General features: G+C 42.8%; 1 protein-coding gene across 1 annotated transcript in view; it reads left to right on the top strand.

Moving 5' to 3' along the window:
• The window catches only part of cep89 (centrosomal protein 89), a 90,977-nt gene extending 73,704 nt beyond the window's left edge, over window positions 1–17,273 (top strand). Inside the window, exons 19-20 of the mRNA XM_080760732.1 lie at window positions 4,814–4,983; window positions 17,044–17,273. Coding sequence (XP_080616858.1) covers window positions 4,814–4,983; window positions 17,044–17,209 — 336 coding nt within the window. The 3' untranslated portion in view covers window positions 17,210–17,273. The remainder of the gene's footprint in view (window positions 1–4,813; window positions 4,984–17,043) is intronic.
• The last annotated feature ends 3,834 nt before the right edge of the window (window positions 17,274–21,107 follow it).

The raw sequence follows: 21,107 nt of genomic DNA on the forward strand, positions 1-21,107 counted from the left end.
TTTATTGGCGGAATGAATTGGCATAATGACTAAATTGGGGAGAATGGGAAAAAAAACAATTGGCTACTATTAAAAAGAAGGGGAAAAAACATGATAAATAGAATTACAAATATTATACAAAATAAAATAATAAATAGAAATGTATAATTAAGAAATACAATGATAGAGATTATTTCAGTGTCACTATAAAAAATGTGACATTGTGTCAATTAATGGCAGACAGTGTTGAGTGCTAATCACAAGCTGAATCATATTAAAATACCACATTGATTCTTAAATAACGGTTCAATATTTGCCTTAATCACACATTTTCCACAATAACAATGATCAATAAGTATGTTCAGTAAGACAGGTCAACTTGTGTTGGCTAACACATTGCCATTTATATCAGCTCACAAACAAATACAATGTCAGCTGTATTGATGATCCTCTAGCTAGCTAATCAAGGCAATGTTGGGTCATTAATAATTTAAAAAGCCTAAAAGGAATGACACTGTCAACTTGTTTGTTATTAGAGACACAATGAGAAATGCCTGACAGAAAATTATGTTGGCATGGCATGTTAAGACCACTTGCTTATTAGCTGCACTCGATCAGGGTGTTCCACAAGTGTATAATACAATATCTAGCTGGGAGGAAAATGGAAATAGTAGCCATTTATTTAAAGGACCACTTCACCACTTTACAACTCATATAATTGGTCCTATAACTAATGTTCATGATAAAATACAATTTGTTTTCTCCTCAGTCTGTGTCTCATAGGAGGGCTGTGGGCAGTTCAGAAACCCGTCCACCAGTGACATACGGTAATCGATGGGGAATCCAAGCTAATAGAAACTGCAGGCATTATATTCCTGAAAAGTTGCAATGCGATAATGGAAGCCATCATTCTCACGTTAGTTACCGTGTGGGGGTCCCCGGAAGTGGTAGTTTACTTGAGTATTTTCAATTTCTAATACTTTTACTTTTCCAATACTTTTACTACAGCTCAGATCCAAATACTGTAATTTTACTCCACTCCATTTATTTGACAGTTTGCATCGTGCAAAACACAATGCATCGCGATGTGACACCTTGCGAGCTTGTAGATCTGCCATTTTCAAAATATTTTAACACGAACTCGGGGAAATCGAGGAGGATAGGTATTAAACATAATGACTGAGTGCTTTATACTTTTGGTACCAATACTTTTGTACTTTTACTCATGTACATTTTTTATTCCAGACTTTTACTGTACTGCAACAGAGTATTTCTATACTGCAGTATTGATAATTTTACTGAAGTACAAAATGAGAGTACTTTTTTCCACCACTGCCAGCCAGGGACCTGGGGCAGAGCCAGGCCAGCGAAGTATGGCGGGTTAGTGAACCGGGGTCTTCCAAAACGGCTAAAACCAGGCTAGGTTGCCACCTGGTGTAACTCCCACTGCCACATGCCACTTCATAGTTGTGCCACATGGCAGCATGTCACCTGGCAATATGTAGTGGCAGGTGATACAGCCAGATACCACTTTGGAGCAGCATTCCAGTTATGCTATTAGGTTACGTGTGATTATCTTTTCCTACATCGCTTATCAAAAATGTTATATAAAGTCATTGGCTGTATTCGTCGTTTGTGTATCCAATCGAGGGTAGTTGTGTTTGCTGGACCCTGGTTCTGCCAAGCTGGGTTGGCATTCTGTCAAAATCTGTGGCTTGAGGAAATCTGTGGATCACTTCAAATGAAAAGGTAGTTCTGGAATGTTACGATAGTGTAGGGCCTTGCCATTACTTAACCATTCTGTGAAATTAATTGAATATAGCTGTTTTCTCGCTATCTTTTGGGTTTTTTCGCTGTGTGCCCCAGTGGCGTATCTACAATAAGGCGAGGACAGGCCTGTTCAAATCCATTTCTGCCTGTCCAATTATCCATACACTGAGAACAAAGAGAGGACAAACACCAGACCTGAGAACTATTAGTGGGCAGCGGACTGGCCGCTGTGCGTAGAGCGTGACCCTCAATCACCCATTGGAATGCAAATGCATGCCTTTCAGCCTCTGTAGCCTTCTCGTCTGGCAGGTATATCTCTTTGAAAACCTTTAGTGCTTCTGACTTTGCATCCCAGTTCTTCTGTGTGTGTGTGTGTGTGTGTGTGTGTGTGTGTGTGTGTGTGTGTGTGTGTGTGTGTGTGTGTGTGTGTGTGTATAGTGTCAACACGCAGAGGTGACAGATCAGAATCACACACACATGAACATAATATAATAATTAGGCCTGCATCGCTTTGCCTAAAACACTGAATTATGAAAAGGACCGCAATTGGAAAAAGCCTGCCGCTGGCTCCCATTTGACATAAATTATCGCTGAATTCTGCGGATAAAGTAGGCAATGTACATATAACTACAGGCATTAATTACTACAGACATTAATATAGTCTACTGCATATGTACAATTATATAGCCTACATTTAACAAACAAGCTTGATTGACATTTGTAAATAGCCGTCAATACAAAAACTGCTACGAGGATGAAACCAGAAAAGCACTAAGGCTTCTTTACATCAGGTATAAAGTCAAACGAAAACGTGACAAACAACCGTATGGAAAAGTTGCAGAATAACTGGGAGGCGGAGGTGCGAGGGGTGCGCTACCCGGAGCAGTGTGCTAACCAGGCATTCGCAGGGACAACGACGACACATCTTGCCTGCCCAAAATGTAATTCCTGGAAACGCTACTGGTGTGCCCAGATAAACACCAGTATCTCCTCAACTTGGAATTATTCTACGACACAATCCAAAGCAACTGCATTTGCCAGTACAGTTTGTCACGGTGTATTGCATAAGCAGAGATGTTGCTCATTGTGCCAGTTCAGCCCACATAGGCAATCTTGCTGCGCTGATTGGTCCGCTGCCATATAACCTTCAGGGTATATACCGTTTTTTTGGCCCTAGGCCAATAGGTGGAAATAGGGGACTGCTTAGATACTGCTTAGAAAGAGCGGGACAGGATGTAAGTGTTGCATTGTGTCTGTGGTTGTCTGGTTGATTTATAATCCCATGTCCGGTATGTAAATACAAAACAAAATTGGTGAGGAGGCTGACTAGTGTGGTTACAGTACTCCTCTGTCTGCCACTTTACAATGGCCCAGGAGACCTGCAATGCCATTTGAAACGGCTGACGATGTTCAAAAAGGTTAGGACCTATATTCGTGATTCATATGAAAGGAACCAGCTGGCCCGATACCTGAAAGCCAGACACACACAGTGTCGAAACCGAGTATTTTCTATACCTTCCTTGACTGAAACAGACTCTTCTTATTGAAGCATCACTTCAGTGATGCTTGCGGAACTCGACTTCGTCCCGTTCCTGACCGCATCACTGTCGTGGCAATAATCACGTTAACCCACACCCTCTCGTGTAATATTGCTTAAATGTGACATAAGGTAAAAGTTGAAAAATATGCAGAAAGTTGTGAATTATGCTAAATATGCAAGAAGTTGCAAAATATTCAGGGTTTTACGGTGAAATATGTGGAAAGTTTGTGCGATCATGCTCCCTTTTTGAAAACTTACCCCTGCATAATCTGCGCCATTTGGATTATTATGCAGTAAATTATGCGATTGCACGATTGCATGAACACATTTTTCTGGAGGGTCTATCTTATGATCATACCGTGGGTCTGTGGCTGCTCTCCAAACACATTTTTTTTGTTCAGAAGGTAAATATTGCAGAGACATAAGCTTCGCAATTAGGCTCAGAGATAAATTGAGACTATTGCACAATATGTCTGCGTCTGCTACATGGAAGATGCTACAAAACCAAGTTGTTACATTACATTAATCTATTGCATACGAGCTACTGACAACTGATTGCCAATACATTGCCTTACACATTTCTATGCACGCGTGCACACATCTCACACACACACACACACACACACACACGCACACACGTCCTTGTAATCGCACCCCCTTTCTCTCCTGCACTGACAGTCCTTTCAAACAGATATATCCCTACCACCTGTAGTGTGTGTGTGTGCATGCGTGCGCGTGAGTGTTTGAGTGCGTGTATATAATGTGGATGCTAACCTTGCGTCAGTGAGTGCGTCTCCTCCTCCACTCGTCTCCGTTGCGACGTTCAAGTAAACACTTCCTTTTCAGCGCAGCGCAGCTACACATCCATACACCGGCATACTGTATACGTGTGTGTGTGTGTGTGCGTGTGTCCAGGTCTGTCCAACAGCTAGGTCAGGGACATCCTGTACTCGCTCTGTCTCTGCTCTGTCACAGCTGAGCTGAGAAGTGGAGAATGTATACGCTTAAGATTGCTCTGCCTAATGTCTCCGTCCTCCTCTTGTTCTTGTCCTCTGTTTATCCTCCCGTTGTCTGTCTGTCCGCCTTGTGTCTTCTCATGATAGCGGCTGGATGCGCAGAGACAAGCGGCGGTGGACACGCCACACGTCAAACAGCCCTGTCTCTTGTGCGTGTCCTCTTCTCCTCTCCTTTTGCCGGTCTTTTCCCCTCTTTTTAACCGCTGGAGACATACATATTTAAGCCGTAAGCTCCCTGGGTTCCAACAGGCGCATGTCTCCGTTCATCTCTCCTCCACTGTCTAGTCTGTCCTTCTGTCTGTCCTTCTGTCAGTCCTCCTCTCATCCCCCTGACGATAACAGTTGGTTAGTTGTTAAGTTGCTGCGTGTGTGTGAAGCTGTGGGATGAATCGCTTCCGTTGAATCATTGCTGTGTGTCTCTCTCTCTCTCGTCTGCACCCACCGCTTTCCCCCTCCCTCTCGCTCTCCCTCTCCCCACTCCCACTGGTGTCCTTTCTCCTCCTTGCAGCTGTACCGGCGGCAGACAGCGTCCAGCGTGGGAGCGATGGACCGGCGTCTGAGGCAGCAGGAGGAGGACTTCAGCGGGAGAGCAGCCTCCTATCAGAGAGAGATAGAACACCTCCACGCGCTGCTCAGAGACGGACAGGACTCCCTGCAACTCCTGCTGCAGCACAAACGGTACGTTGCGTGAGCACGTACGTGTGTGTGTGAGTGCGTGCGTGCATGTGTGTGTGTGTGTGTGTGTGTGTGTGTGTGTGTGTGTGTGTGTGTGTGTGTGTGTGATGGCGAAGAGGAAGGGAGAAAAGAGATGGGAAAGAGGGGGTGTGTGTGTGTATGTATTCACACTGAGGGAGACAGAGAGTGATGGAGAGAGCAGTGGAGTGTGTGTGCGTTGCGTGTGTGGCGTGCGTGCGTGGCATGCGTGTGTGCATGTGAGTGAGAGGAAGAGAGGCAGATATGCAGTGACACTGATAACACAAACCAATTACAGGCTACTGAGAGGAGAGAGAGTCAAAGGACTGGTGCTGCAGATAGACCCATTTGATGCTCTCCTCTTCCATGCGCTCTCTCCAGGTCAGCAGTGTAAGCGGCACAACTTATATATATATATATATATACAAATTTCTGCCATTTGAAAATAGCAGCACAATGTGTTGCGATATGACCCAATAAGACCTGAAGCCGTCTTCTAAATCCTCACAGTTTTCTGAAAAACGTGTTCATCGGTGCTTCTCAAACGTTTTCATGTCAAGGACCCCCAAAATTATTGTACTGTATATCTGCTATTTTTGTAACTACTTTATTGCTAAGTACGAACATATTCGTACCCCCTCTGCTAAGTACGAACATGTTCGTACCTAAAGCTTTACACCAAATATGAAACCGTTTCACAGAAAATCACCTTTTAACATTGGCTCGGTTGCTAGGCAACACCTCAGTCACCCCAACACCAGGATTTTTGCACACAGCCCCATAGAGCTCCATTCAAAGTAGGATCTTCTATGGCTATTATCTCTGAAACTACGAGCTCTGTCCATGGTGGTGATGATCCATCCGAGGTTCAGATGTGATTTTGTATCGCATCGCTTCCGACATGTTAACGTTTCTGGCGAAAGGTAAACAGTGCAGGCTAATGCTAATAAGCCGATCGTTACAATGGCGGCCTGCAAGCATGGAAACTGGAAATGAAAATACCAAATAATATAGAGAAATAGCCAAATGGCAAGGCTTAACTACAATCTGCTGCCACCTAGTGGCACAAAATGAACGTGATGGTTAAAATCTAAAAGTTGTTATTTCCAACAAAAGTGCTCCATGGCTATACGGTAGGGAATCTTCTTGCATGTGTTGTACAGTAAGCATAATATCCATAATATCTTATCCTTATGCAGAGATTAACAATAATAAAGTCTGTTTTATTGTTGTAGACACATCACAATATGATCACACATTGCACTGCAACATAACCGGCAGTGTCACACAACATAGCTGTGCTCTACACTGCCCTCTACTGGTAGAATGTATTTGTGAATCTGGAATGGCAACAAAACTATATTTTGCAACAACACTGCAATTAAGTTATAGTTACTGTACATACATTGCAGTCGCACCTAGGAACAATACTTCTACTTGGCCACTGGAAACTGCAAAGCACAACCACAGACTTATAATGTTGACCACTACACAGCTTCTTGACTTCATGAACCACTTCACAAAGTTACGTGTTGTGAGCTTGTAGATCTGCTATTTGTGCCTAACATACCCTCTTGCCGTCTCTCCCTGTTGCTCTCCTCTTCTTTGTGTAGTGTTTCATTCCATCTGCCCTGCAGTCACAGCATCCTCAGTTCTCAGTATCGCCTCAGGAATGGCTCTCACCTCATTTTCTGGAGCTCGGCTTTCAGGAGCTGCTTTTATTCCCCATAATACCTAAATACCCTAAATACAATACCTCCTCTCCTCTCCTCTCCTCTCCTCTCCTCTCCTCTCCTCTCCTCTCCTCTCCTCTCAATCCAAGTAAATGGCTTGAATCCTAAATTAAACAAAATGGCTACCTGCTCACTCATTGTACAGCTTCTTCAGATATCTACGTCTCTAAAGATTACAGTTTAAATATAAGTTTAGAATGGTGTGTGCGTTTAGAGCTAGGCTAATTGATGCATAGACAAGCTGTGAGCTTGAGTGTCTAGCATTATCGTTGTACCATTTTAAAAGCAAAGCTTTATCAGATCTCATTCATTTGACCATCTCTCATCCATCAAGCCACATGCTCTGGGCATAGAATGAGGGTTTCTATATACAGTGGTTAGTCTTGAAGAATATATGACTTTCACTGAACCTTTTCAAAATGCTGATGTTCAGAATCACATTACAAGTAATGTGGGTGAAAAACGTGGTTGTGCAGGGCGGGCTCATCATTGCAGTTAACCCTAGAACAGTGGTTCCCAAAGTGGGGTCCGGGGACCCCCAGGGGTACCTGAGGGAGTTCCAGGGGGGACCCATCTATTTTGTTCATGTTCATAAAGTGCTAAAGTGTTTAAAGCAGTGGTTCCAAAACTTTTTCATGTCAAGGACCCCCAAATTGACACTACTTAGCCCGTGGACCCCCATTTGAAAAGATATGCCAGGGACGCCCATAAGAGAAGACGTACACATTTAGACGTCTACATTTAGACGTCTACATTTAGACGTACACATTTAGCGTCTACATTTAGACGTACACATTTAGACGTACACATTTAGACGTCTACATTTAGACGTCTGTATACATTTAGACGTCTACATTTAGACGTCTACATTTAAACGTCTACATTTAGACGTATACATTTATTTGTTATCCGTGTTGCGAGGATGAGGGGGTACCTGGAAAAATATCTACCCCAAAAGGGGTACCTGGTCCAAAAAAGTTTGGGAACCCCTGCCCTAGAACACTAAACATATTTTTTGTTACACCATCACTAAACACGGTTATATTTTACCCAATATAATTATATATTATCATCAAAATATATTGCAGTACAATGCATGACAACTTGAGGTACTCTTCTTTAATATTTCATCATGACTTTTCACAAAAAAAAACAATAACCTAGATTTCATGGGGGGGGGGGGGGGGGGGGGGCCTATCATGGGGGGGCAAAATCGGTGAAAAACATGCATATTATTATTTATTTATTTTCTAAAAAAGAGAACTTAAGTTGGGAACTTCTACTTCGGTCCACCCATTCCTAAGACATGTGAGAGTGGTCCAGTGAAGAAATTAATATTTAAATAAATAATACGTCATGAATGTTATGTACGTGTATAAATATAAAAAGGAGTCCACTTATGTTAAACACAAACACACACACACACACACACACACACACACACACACACACACACTCATACTGTGTCAAACCGAGTCTATGAACAGATGGCTGATATTCTCTCATCTGGTGTTTTGGTGATGGGGTGGAAGTGCGCTGTCTAACACATTGGTCATAGGCATATGAGTCACCATTTTCACACTCATCATCTTTGTAGTGACAGCAAATGCCCTGTGAATGGGAGACGTGTCATCCCACTCCTATTCAGGACAGACATGTTTCATCACAGGATATGATGGTGATCACTCTGAATGTTTTGGTATTGATTTTCTGTGACAAGTGGACCATTCACTTGGGCCCTTTTCCCACCAAAACCAAGTTTGGTTCCAGAACCGGTTCCATTTAGGATCCTTGTGTGGGGAATTAAATCGTCAATTGCAGTTAGTTTCCCGAAATAATGGGTACAGAATATCTAAAGTGGATACGAGGCTGTGCTTTAGACACAACACATTTAGTTTCAAGACAACTTTTAGGATTCGGAACCAATTATTTTCAGTTGAAACACAATGAACTGGATCTAAATCAGGCAGACAGAAAAGAAAGGAACCAGTCCCATGCCGGTGGAGAAGGTGTATTATATGGGTGTAATCGGCAAGAGAATACATGTGGGGAAGATTGACTTATGTAGAACATAGCACTTTTGGGATACTCCTAAAAATACTATTTTTAGTTTTTTTGTAGCATCCTAAAGTGAGTTGCAATCCCCCGCTTTGTTCTACTTTGTCTGTTTTAACAGTTTGGCTCAGCACCAATGACGGAGGATGTGTGTGTGTGCGTGTGCGCGTCCTCGCATGTCCCAATCAGGACAGGAGTCAAGCACAGTTGTTCCTGAGGATTCACCCTTCCTGACCCCAATCAGTATGCTGCACGCAGGGGTCAAAGGTTCATGGTTCAACTTTATTGTCAGCAATACCAGTTACAGCGTAAAAAGCATGTGAAATTCATTGTACGTTAAAAACCATACAACAGCTACAGTCTAGTGTCAAATAATCATTCATAAGTCTGATGGCGGAAAAGAATAATGTGTTCCATAGTCTCTGTGTGCGGCTGGCGAGGCTGAGGAACCGGTTGCCTGGCCGCGGCCGCTTAGATGTTTCAAACAGGCTGTGGCTGGGATGATACACATCTTTAACAATCCGTTTTGCCTTGGCCACTCATCGGCTTTTGTATATTCCCTGGAGGGAGGGAAGCTCACCTCCAATTATACGCTGGGCTGCTTTCACTACCCTCTGTAGTGCCCTCTGCTGGTGGACAGTGCAGTTCTGTACCACACGATGGTTCCACCCGTTAGGATGCTCTCGATGGTGCAGTTATAGAACGACCTTAGGATACGGGGCCTACTCTAAACACCCATACACTCTAAACACCCATAGGGACAGACAGACACACACACGCCAATTGAAGGAGCAGTGTGCACCACAATCAAAAACTGACCCAGTGTTCAAAAAAATGGCCGCCGGTTCCCTGAAAACACTAACTAAGGTTCCAAGAACCTAGAACGGAACCAGTTCTTTAGAAGTTATTTTGGTGAAAAAGGGGCCTCTATGTAGTTGTCAATGGACTGAGTGTGGTCACATCCTGTGTGGTCACATCCTGTGACATTCTCAGTCCCTTGATGAAGCGTTGCTCTTCACTTTGCATTGCATATTGCCAGTGGGGGAAAGTAAGTACCTTTACTTAAGTACCGTTCTTAAGTACAATTTTGAGGTATTTGTACTTTCCAATTTCCAATACTTTTCCATTTACTCTACTACTAAATCTCTCCTAGTTAGTTTTACTAGTTACTTTGCAGATTTTGATTATTGTTACAAAACATACACTAACTATCACTGTTTTTGATAATATGGCGCCCAGCCTGTTTTTCAGCCTCTTTTTCCACAAGAGAAGTATTGTTGCCATGGTTTTATGAGCGATTCAGAAACGTGCGCACGCACACGCACACGCACGCACGCACGCACACACACACACACACACACACACACACACACACACACACACACACACACACACACACACACACACACGCACACGCATGCATGAACTGTACCACAACAATAGAAGACAGATTGCAGCTTGCTGCATGCTGCAGCTTGCTGCATGCTGCTAACATTGGAATGGATAAATACAGTTTAAAAACAAAATTAACGGAGAAAGTAAATGAAAAACACAATTATGGCATGCACCTTATTTGACTGAGGTACCCAGTAAGGTCCGGGTATTACGGGTTCATTTGGTTGCATTTTGTATGCTCTCAGAGTCAAATGAACACTTTAAACTGTTCATAATTCAAAGCCCTTTAGATGTGAGGATGTCGTTGACTCAGCTTGTGATGAATATTCATGGTAGACCCTCAGGGTTTCCTCTCATAAGTAGTGCTTCATTTATATTATATATGTCATGTGAAGCATGACAACAGTGTGTGAATGTACCAGTGTTAATTTTGTTGACTAAGACTAAAGCCCTAACCACACCAAAGGGTCAAGACGGTTTTAGCGTTGTCCCTGTGGTGTGATATGTCTTGTTGCACATTGACGCACGTTGACCCTAGTGATTCAACGCATGGAATTCGAGTTGCATGGTGACCCTTTGGTGTGGTTAGGGCTTAAGACTAAAGACTTAGTCCTATTTAGTCTTCTGAAAGACCTTAGTCGACTAAGACTAAATGGTGTGTTATTCATAAGACTAAGACTATAGACTATGTCGACTACGGTTTTTCAGAATACTAAATGGGACTAAATGGTGTGTTATTCAAAAGACTAAGACTAAATCAAAATATTGTGAAAAAATTAACACGGGAATGTACACTTTTCTGTTGTGCAAAAGTTAACAAAGAGCAGGTTCACTTTGCTGGCAAAGAATTCTCAGACCGAGAACAATAGTGTGTTGCCTATAGCAAGTTAGCAACCTCTCTAATTAACTCCTTTGATGCTTAACAATTTGGATGCCGCCAGCATCTTTCAAAATATAAGCGCTAGAGTGCCAGCAGATATGATTTTATTCTGAAAAGCCCCGCCTTCCGTCCCGTCCCCCCCAAATCTTCTATTTCGTGCTGGTCACCCTAAAGTCTCCTGAAGCGTTAATATTCCAAACGAGAGGCATGCTGAAGTTAGAAATGATGACAGAACATTGCCCATCTGGTCAAAACCATGGAGAGTATCCTAGATTAGGAGATACGAGCCATTCTTTCTGAGCCGTAAACCAAGAAGTGAACGGCAGCATGTATGTGCGAAACAGCAAGAAGTACAGTGCAGAAGGAGAGGCCATTTTTTATGTTTTGTTTTATATCAATAAAAAAGCCATGAAGACGTGTATACACGCCCAAGGCCACCTGCGGTTTGATTAGAAAAGACATGTATAGTATACACAGCAAGGCCTTAATTGTGTTCATACAAATAATAAGATAATGTGTGTGTGCGCAGGTGCTGTTGGATAAGTTAGGCACCCCTGGACCCGTCCATTTGTACACTCTCAGAGTGTAGAACCACTTTTAGAACCACAGTTTTCCCCCCGTCTGGGCAATCGATCGATTCACCAGGCCTGATAACTCTACCATGGCAGGTTCTGTAAAACTGTCGTAGGTCTGTTGTAGGTATCTTACTCATTTACCTACAATGAATCAAAGCTAAAATGGATTTTGGTAAAATGGCTAAACTGTGTTAATTAAATTCCAATTAACTTCTGAAAGTGTACCAATGTAATGTGTAGAAGTACAGATAGCTGCACCCCACACACTTATTTCAATCAATTATTCCATCTCCATCTCCATCTCCATATAAATAGACAAAGAAAAGAAAAAGAAAAACAGATCCCACATGAAGTGAGCATTAATTGCATTAGGGAATGTTTTATCGACAGTGCATTTCAATTCAAGCCTGCCCTGTGCTGAGGCTAGCAGCTGACGTGGTGGTGTGCATGCCCTGTGGCAGAGTGGGCATCCATGGTACATTCATGTTGGGTCGATACTGATGTCTTTATATGAGAGGCAGAAAACCAATCCTGTCGCAAATGGTTTTTATCTGTCTGGTGTCAAATAACGTCCCATGTGCTCCCTGGACCAGCCAAGCCAATAGCATCCTCTGCCATATCTTTCCCGCACAACCAATCACAACTAATGGCAGCCATTAATGACGTTAAAGCACGACCCTCGAGTGTAATATTGCAATTATACAACAGTTACCCTTAAAAACAAACGCATCAACTCAATTTCATTATGACTAAGATATTCACTAATAAAAAACAAATGTAGCCACTAAAAGTATGTTCCAAGCACGGCTGATTTTTGGTGCATGAATGTGTGTGTGACACAATGGCACAATGCATAATCTATGTAAATCTAGAAATGCTCCATTTTCCATCAAGGCATGTTATTAGATTAAATGGATTTATTTTTTTATTTTTAGACTCCATGGTTGAAATAATTATATGTAGATACTGTACAAGGTTCCTGACAGCAACAATTTACAAAGTCAATGGACTGATCCGACTGAATCCCATCTACAGTATCATGACCTGTCGCCATTTCTCTCTCTATTGGATGGTGCCATGGTGAAAGAAATACTACAATGTTTTTATTTATTTGTTTTATTTATATATATTTTTTAAAGACAGCTGCCTGGATCAGTCATTCTGTTACAGTATGTGAGGTGATACAATTTCTATCATAACTGATAAGCATTAAGCACGATGGAAACAATGGTTAAAAAAAAAGAATTAATTCATAGAGCATAGTGTTAGTTCTGCTAGACATGGCCAAAGCAAGCAAAACGTTGAGAACCGCTGATGTACAGTAATGCTCAGCTGTCAATGTGCCATATAGTATGAGATTGTAATTGCTTCGTTTTGCCTATTCCTCCTACTCAAGAGTAGCATGGCAGGGCAAGGAGATCCCAGAACAGAGACATGAACAGAGACGGCAATCATAATGAGTGGTGAATATTGCAATCAGATCAACAGTTTTAACATGCAATTTAAACGTTTTATTTTGATGAAAGTGGTCCTGACATCATTATTATTGCCATTTGCCTGAACAGCAGGCGTTCTGTGACTCAGCTCGTCTCGACTCAGCCAGTAAGTTGTCACTTACTGGATTGGAAGAAAATATCCTTCGCAGTATAATTTAAGTATTTGACATGCTTCACGAGTGTGTGTGTGTGTGTGTGTGTGTGTGTGTGTGTGTGTGTGTGTGTGTGTGTGTGTGTGTGTGTGTGTGTGTGTGTGTGTGTGTGTGTGTGTGTGTGTGTGTGTGTGTGTGTGTGTGTGTGTGTGTGTGTGTGTGTGTGTGTGTGTGTGTGTGTGTGTGTGTGTGTGTGTGTGTGTGTGTGTGTGCGTGCGTGCGTGCGTGCGTGCGTGCGTGCGTGCGTCACAATTATTACATAATTATCTAATCTCAATTATTTGAGATAATCGCAATTATTTTTGTAAAACCATCATAATTGTTTAAAAATATATATAAGAAAGAAAGAAATAGCAGCTCTACAAGCTTACCCTTCTGCTATAAATTATTAAATATGGCAGTAATTTCTTTGTACATTTAAGTTACACAGGTCATATCTGCCCTGTGTAATTTTTGATTATGAAGCCACCTGAAATTTCATTTTGTTTCATATTCATATCAGAGTTCCAATGTTCATTGCCAAAAACACAATTCAATCGTTAATCGCAATTATTTGTGTGACAATTAATCGCCAACTAAAATGTGTAATCGTGACAGCCCTATGTGTGAGACAGACAGACAGACAGACAGACAGAGGGTCAGTGTGGCTTGGGGAGAGGAAATTATATATGCATAATGGAGAAAAATAAATAAAAAGCAAAGTGACAGCCAAAGATAGAGGGGGAGGTATGAGGAGAGTGAAGAGGGGTTGTCTGTCACTGCATATGACCATAAACATAAGAGAGATACAGTGTGATACAAATATCAGTGAGTAGATAAGAGTGCTCTGTGTGCCTTCATCTCATTTGCTGAAGGGGTGGAATATACAGTACAATATTTTTTGACATACTGTAACACTTAATTAAGGTCTATAATTATCACATTTATAATGAATTTGAATGTGCATGAGGCATTCTAACACTCATTGTAAATGTTTATAATCGCATGTATGACAACTTATCATGTAGTATAAGTACTGGTCATAATGCATTATAAGCTCAGTGGAACAGCACATTATAACTACCATAACTTAGTCAGCTATAAAGTGTCTTTGTTATAAGTCGTTTATAAAGATTTATAATATAACTAGTGTAATGAAGCAGTATACTTTCATTGCATTACAATGCATTATACTGAATTATAAATTACAGTGATTATAATGCATTATAGACCTGACCTTTAAGTAGCCTAAAGTGTTACCTGGTCGTTATTATAATCTGCTGTTCCACTCAGTTTATAATGGATTATGACCAGCACTTATATTTATATATGTTGTTATAATTGGCTACTTCATAAACCTTGTTATGCTGTTGCTGCCCAAGTGACTGGCCTCATAGCTTCAGATGGTGGAGTTTAATAAATTATGTAAATATTTCATATTTTTTATACATGTACCAGTTTTGTAGAACTGCTGTACATTTTTAAAAAGAGGCAATTTAGTAGTTGACCTTTTGAACAATACCTAGTCTTGTATAGCCAGACTACTATTCCACAATCTCTGAATGCTACAGTATAGAGTTTTGAACTACACCTCCCAATATACTATAGGTAGTAGTATTGCGGGTGAGGTTACCTGATTGTTGTCAGTGAGCTGCCTGATTAAGGGCAGATTTCACACTGATTCCGTTTGATTCAAACTGTTCCCGAATACGATTGCCTGGTCCCCGCAGGCCATGATTCACATTGGCCTTGATTCTTCCACACCCGAGTACACTTCATTTAACTCTATTCAATGCTTCCAATCGGTCCCGAGACTACCTCCATGTGGAATGGTTGGGTGATCCACTCCGGGGAATTGTACGCAGCATTCACACTACCACCACCTCTGCCAAGGTGGGACCATAGTATGAATCAGATTTTTAGGGTCCTATTCTACAAAAAAGAATGAACTCTTTTCTACGTTTGCAAGCTAGCAGCTGGGAAGTGTGAGAACAATGCAAGTAGACCATTTGCTAAATGTGCTGACCAGTTGAATTAACTACGTTCACTGCTGGAGGGTGCACTTGCAGCTGTTTATGCCTATAGATGAGTTTCATGGTATGTTTTCATTAATAATTCATATTAATCTTTTGCTCGTGATATTCTGAGCTAATTAAACCTTCCTCTGCCTACATAATGTCAGGCATGACAAAGGCCTGACATTATACATGCTATTTTCTTTATTAATGGTGACGTGTGCAAAACCAGATACCAGCCTCCACATATGTTCTGTATTTACAGTACAAACTTTGAATTAATATTTGATCTGGGAAAAGAATGTCAGCTTTTTGTTTTGAAAACGTAAGGTTCCTGTCAGGCCCACCTGGTTTTGCAATAGCCATTGATTGTACCTGTATGTCTGGCTGTGTCCCTTTCATGCCTATGTATGGAGATCTCACAGATAACAATGTCAGTAAATATGGTAATAATAATACAATGGAATCCATGATTCCCTGGCATATTTCAAGGCTATACAATTCTGCTCATAACTTATTTTACCCCTCCTCGAAGTAGACTAATAATCACATTCTAAAAGTCCAGTTTAATGTAAATTTGGAATGGGATGTGGGGGCCGTAAGGGACCGGGATATCGGATAGGCCTGATGGCAGCATGCACAAGATCGGTTTAGTAGTTTACAAGATTAGCTGCAAACAGACACACAAATGCAAGAATCTTCTGGCAGAGATTAATGATGTCCGCAGAAGGCCTGTGCAGCAGCCTTACATTTATTCTAGCTACTATAGTGCCTTTAGCGCAGTGTCATAGCAGGATAAGCACAGCTGCAGCTAATACAGTTCATCTTGGGTAGCCTACTTTATTCATGCAAACTTGAATGCAGATTAACAATAAAGCCATAGAACATTGAATTATTTTTAGAGAAATACAAACATTGTGTTTCAGTTTACTTTAGAGCCATGCACACATGCATTTGAGTTTTACATTCAGTTCAAACGTTTGAGTAATGCAAGACTCTGAACTATTACAAGGTCCAAAGGTCCCATTCATTTTCACCAGAGAAATGAGATAAAATGATCCAGATGTATTCAACACACACTATTTAACATCAACATGATTCTAATCTTGCTGAAGCTTATTTTACATTTTGACAGATACATATTTATTCCAGTATGGCTGGAATGAAACTACAAGTGGTCACACTCACACCAGACAATGTAATGTCCCTGTAGAGATGGTACACTAGGCTCCATGGAGTACTGTAGAGATGGTACACTATAGGCTCCATGGAGTACTGTAGAGATGGTACACTATAGGCTCCATGGAGTACTGTAGAGATGGTACACTAGGCTCCATGGAGTACTGTAGAGATTGTACACTAGGCTCCATGGAGTACTGTAGAGATGGTACACTATAGGCTCCATGGAGTACTAGTATAGTACTAGTATATTTGATGCCTGACCTCCAGAGATTTCAGACTTAAAGTCTCTTCGCATCTCAATCAATTTATTTCTCTCTTTCAGTATCTCCAACTCTCCACCTCTCTGTTCCACGTGACAACCTTTTCCTCTCTTCTCTCTCCTCTCCCCATCTCTCATTTTGTCTATTCTCATTTCTCCACTCATATCCTCTCTCTCCTAATCTCTCCTATCCTGGTAAATTTTTGTTTTCTCTTTTTGTCTCTGTATCTTAATCATTAATCAAATCCCTCTCATCCACAAGCTCAACCTCCTTGTCTCGTGTGTCCTTCTCCTCTTCCCTTCTTGTTCTCCTCTCATCCCCAGGTCAGTAGAGGAGGAGTTGGAGGTGGTGTGGCAGGCAGCGACCAGGGAGAACCAGACCATCAAGGAGACTCTGTTAGAGTGCGGCCCCAACAGGATGCTCCTCTGTCCGGCTTTTCCTGACACTAGCCAATCCTTGTGGGCCCCAGAGGAGGAAGTGGAGGCGTGATACCCCCCCTCCCTCCTCGTGAGCCCCAGAGGAGGAAGAGGAGGCGTGATACCCCCCCTCCCTCCTCATGGGCCCCAGAGGAGGAAGAGGAGGCGTGATACCCCCCCCTCCCTCCTCGTGGGCCCCAGAGGAGGAAGAGGAGGCGTGATACCCCCCCTCCCTCCTCGTGGGCCCCAGAGGAGGAAGAGGAGGCGTGATACCCCCCCTCCCTCCTCATGGGCCCCAGAGGAGGAAGAGGAGGCGTGATACCCCCCCTCCCTCCTCGTGGGCCCCAGAGGAGGAAGAGGAGGCGTGATACCCCCCCTCCCTCCTCGTGGGCCCCAGAGGAGGAAGAGGAGGCGTGATACCCCCCCTCCCTCCTCGTGGGCCCCAGAGGAGGAAGAGGAGGCGTGATACCCCCCCTCCCTCCTCGTGGGCCCCAGAGGAGGAAGAGGAGGCGTGATACCCCCCCTCCCTCCTCGTGGGCCCCAGAGGAGGAAGAGGAGGCGTGATACCCCCCCTCCCTCCTCGTGGGCCCCAGAGGAGGAAGAGGAGGCGTGATACCCCCCCTCCCTCCTCGTGGGCCCCAGAGGAGGAAGAGGAGGCGTGATACCCCCCCTCCCTCCTCATGGGCCCCAGAGGAGGAAGAGGAGGCGTGATACGCCCCCTCCCTCCTCGTGGGCCCCAGAGGAGGAAGAGGAGGCGTGATACCCCCCCTCCCTCCTCATGGGCCCCAGAGGAGGAAGAGGAGGAGTGATACATCTCCCTCCTCATGGGCCCCAGAGGAGGAAGAGGAGGAGTGATACCTCTCCCTCCTCATGGGCCCCAGAGGAGGAAGAGGAGGAGTGATACATCTCCCTCCTCATGGGCCCCAGAGGAGGAAGAGGAGGCGTGATACCTCTCCCTCCTCATGTCCACTTTCGCTTCTCCCAGAAAAGCTCAAGGTCTCCTCCCTCCTACCCTCCTATGTCTCCTGGCTCCTTTCCCTCCAGCGGAGCTCCATGTTTGATTTGAACTCACAGACACCGACTGACTCATCTGACTTGACTTGATTTGTATTCTCAAGACAGAGAAAACCACCCCTTACACATAATGAGTTCAGGAAGTAACCACTGTGGAGCCATAACCCTAGCCACATTATCCAGTCCATTCTTTAAAACAGCAAGTTGAGAAACTTCCCTCTGGAAAAACCTCAAGAACAATCTACCCTGCCAGTTCTACCCTGTCAGTTCCCAACAAGCTCTGGGGGGTCTTGTGCTGTGACCCTGTGCTCACATTTGTATGTGGAACAAACAAGACGGCAAGGAGCCTAATGCTCCTTCATCAGAGTAAACGGCACATGCTTTTTACAGTTATACATGATTGTTAACATATCATCGCTGTGGGACACAAACCTTCTATCGCTCAGTTATCTTTGCTAATGTTGGTACTTTTTTGAAGGGTGCAATGGCTGCTAGCCCCTCCTAAATTCAGTGTGTAGTGTAGATTTTTGTCCTAACACAAACATTAAATGCCATTGACAATGAATGGAGAATTTATGTTATATGTAGACAAGCAAATCGGCTAATTTGTGCAGAGACAAGACAACCTCCTATATACAGTTTTCGACAAGAGTGCCCCTCATTTCACATGGGTGTGATTTTTGTTTTACATCATGAAGTTGTATGATGATAAGAGTGCCCCTCACTTCACACGGGTGTGATTTTTTTATTACTATTATTATTTCGCCTATAATGACATACTGTAACCAGTGTCTTATAAATATTCCGCTTGTGACTAAATAATGACTACATTGGATCCATTGGAATACTCGATCTTTCCTGATAAGTAATAAGGGTTTTAAACATGCATGGTTTCTGCCCCACATTGATGATATAGCGGTTAAATGCAGTGCTTTGCCAACAGGTGCTACAGTTTTAAGTCGTTTGTCATTAAGCTCTTGAGATTTGCTGGCTGTCTAGGACAGATGGTTTAGGCCTGTCTCTTCTGTAGGGCTGATGGTGTGTGTTTGGTACAGCTGTGGTGGTCATAGAGGTCTGTGTTTCACATGTTACCGCTCAGTGTTAATTAAAGGGAAACCAATTAGACCAAGAGACATTTTATAAGGCACTTTTCTGTTCTGGATTGAGCGTTAGCTAGCTGTCAAAATCATTGCTGAGGAATTTTCTCTGTATATTCTTATTCCTCTTGGCTCAGATCCTTCATACTTATATTTTAAACTCAACCAGATTGAAAGTTCTTTATGTGTGTTAGACCTTTTTTTTACGGACTTTTGAAGGCGATCACCTTCGAGATGCCATAGCTAATAAAATATTGTGTGTGTCTATCATTACTCACTCAGTGAGCTAGCTGTCCGTCTGTCCAGGGAAAGTAGACTGAACATAAATGCTCTTTTACAGCCACTGTCACTGTAATACATGAATAAACTGAGTGTAAACTTACTTATAACCTCCGTAACACTTTTCTAGGACATCTCCCCCACCCCACCCCCAATGACATCACTGCCCCATCATGACATCATTATTCCCCTGCCATTATTGACCCTCTATGATGTCACCGTCCATTAACCACATCCCTATTCTGGGGCAAGCATTCAGTGAAAATAGCAGATCTTAAAATCTGACTGACTGACTCGACAGAAAAGATCCACTCCGCACATTTAATGTACCACCACTTGCCAGCAGGGGATAGCATTTCTACTGTTTCTACAGTAGCCCAGGCTGTTTGCTATCAATCCGGGGAATCAGTAATTAATTGCTGATTTATAATACTGTGAATAATTGCGACCGAAGGTCACAGTGGAATTGCGCATTTCCTGTCAGTGTGTTGGTTGCATAATTATGGTGCCCAGGTCTCGTGACATCATCAGGATGGAGATGTGGAGACCCTGATGGCATAGTAAATGTGACCTGCTGTCGCAGTTAAGTCCATATTATCCTTATATGGAGATCCCTGATGTCATCCCTTAGATCTCCATATATGGATATATGTTGATCTTTCCACATTCCTATCTTCCATTTCTCCCTTATTGTATACCTATCCATTCAAATTTCAAACTCTAGACAAGCCTGCCCCAAAGTTATTTGCGTTATTAGCCGACGAAAACTAGAGTTCTCAACAGGCCCATCAAACCCTATACACTCAAGAGAATGTCCCCGCTACCACTCTTAGATCTCCATACTGTATGGAGCTGACCTGTTCTGACATTTCATATGTTGATCTGACCTCATCAAACCCTGTACACTCAAGACATGCACCTTATATGGCCAGTACATAATTCATTCCATGTTGATTTGACCCCCCATGCCAAAGCGACAGCGCTCGCCCAGCAATCTGCCATCGACGAGGCGGATGCATGCTCGCTTCTCGCCCTCAGGCATCTTACTGGTATATCTGACTGAGCAAAATAACAAATTATGTTACTAATTACTGTACGTAAGATAATCAGTAAACGTCAAGGAAACCTTTTCAAAGGAATCCACTCAATGATGAACTAAGGCCAAGGGTTTTAATTTGTTTCTCACTCATACAGGCAGGCAGCCCACTCCATTGAGTGAACTGCTTCTCTGCTGGCACTGGCAGTCCTGTTAGTACAGTTAGTGGGACATGCATGGGCTACTAACTGTGATTGGATTCATATTTTTGAACAGGGAATTCTTTTCTGGGTCTTTCGAGGGTATAGTCATCTCTATAGTCATCGAAAAGCATGATTTTCATTTAAAGAAATCTCAGAAAAACAAGTTTGTGTAAGTGATACTCAACCTCAGGCCCGCGGGACCATCATGACTGGCCCACCAATGAAAATAAAATAAAAAGAAGAAAAAAAAATCTGGAAAATGAAATAAAAATAAATAAATCTGAATGAAGTTATCTTCATTCAGATTATCTTCATACCAGACAGGGTAGGGGGGGGGGGGGG

The sequence above is a fragment of the Protomyctophum bolini genome (genome assembly GCF_963924005.1).
Source record: "Protomyctophum bolini genome assembly, chromosome: 1".
Classification (NCBI taxonomy): domain Eukaryota; kingdom Metazoa; phylum Chordata; class Actinopteri; order Myctophiformes; family Myctophidae; genus Protomyctophum; species Protomyctophum bolini.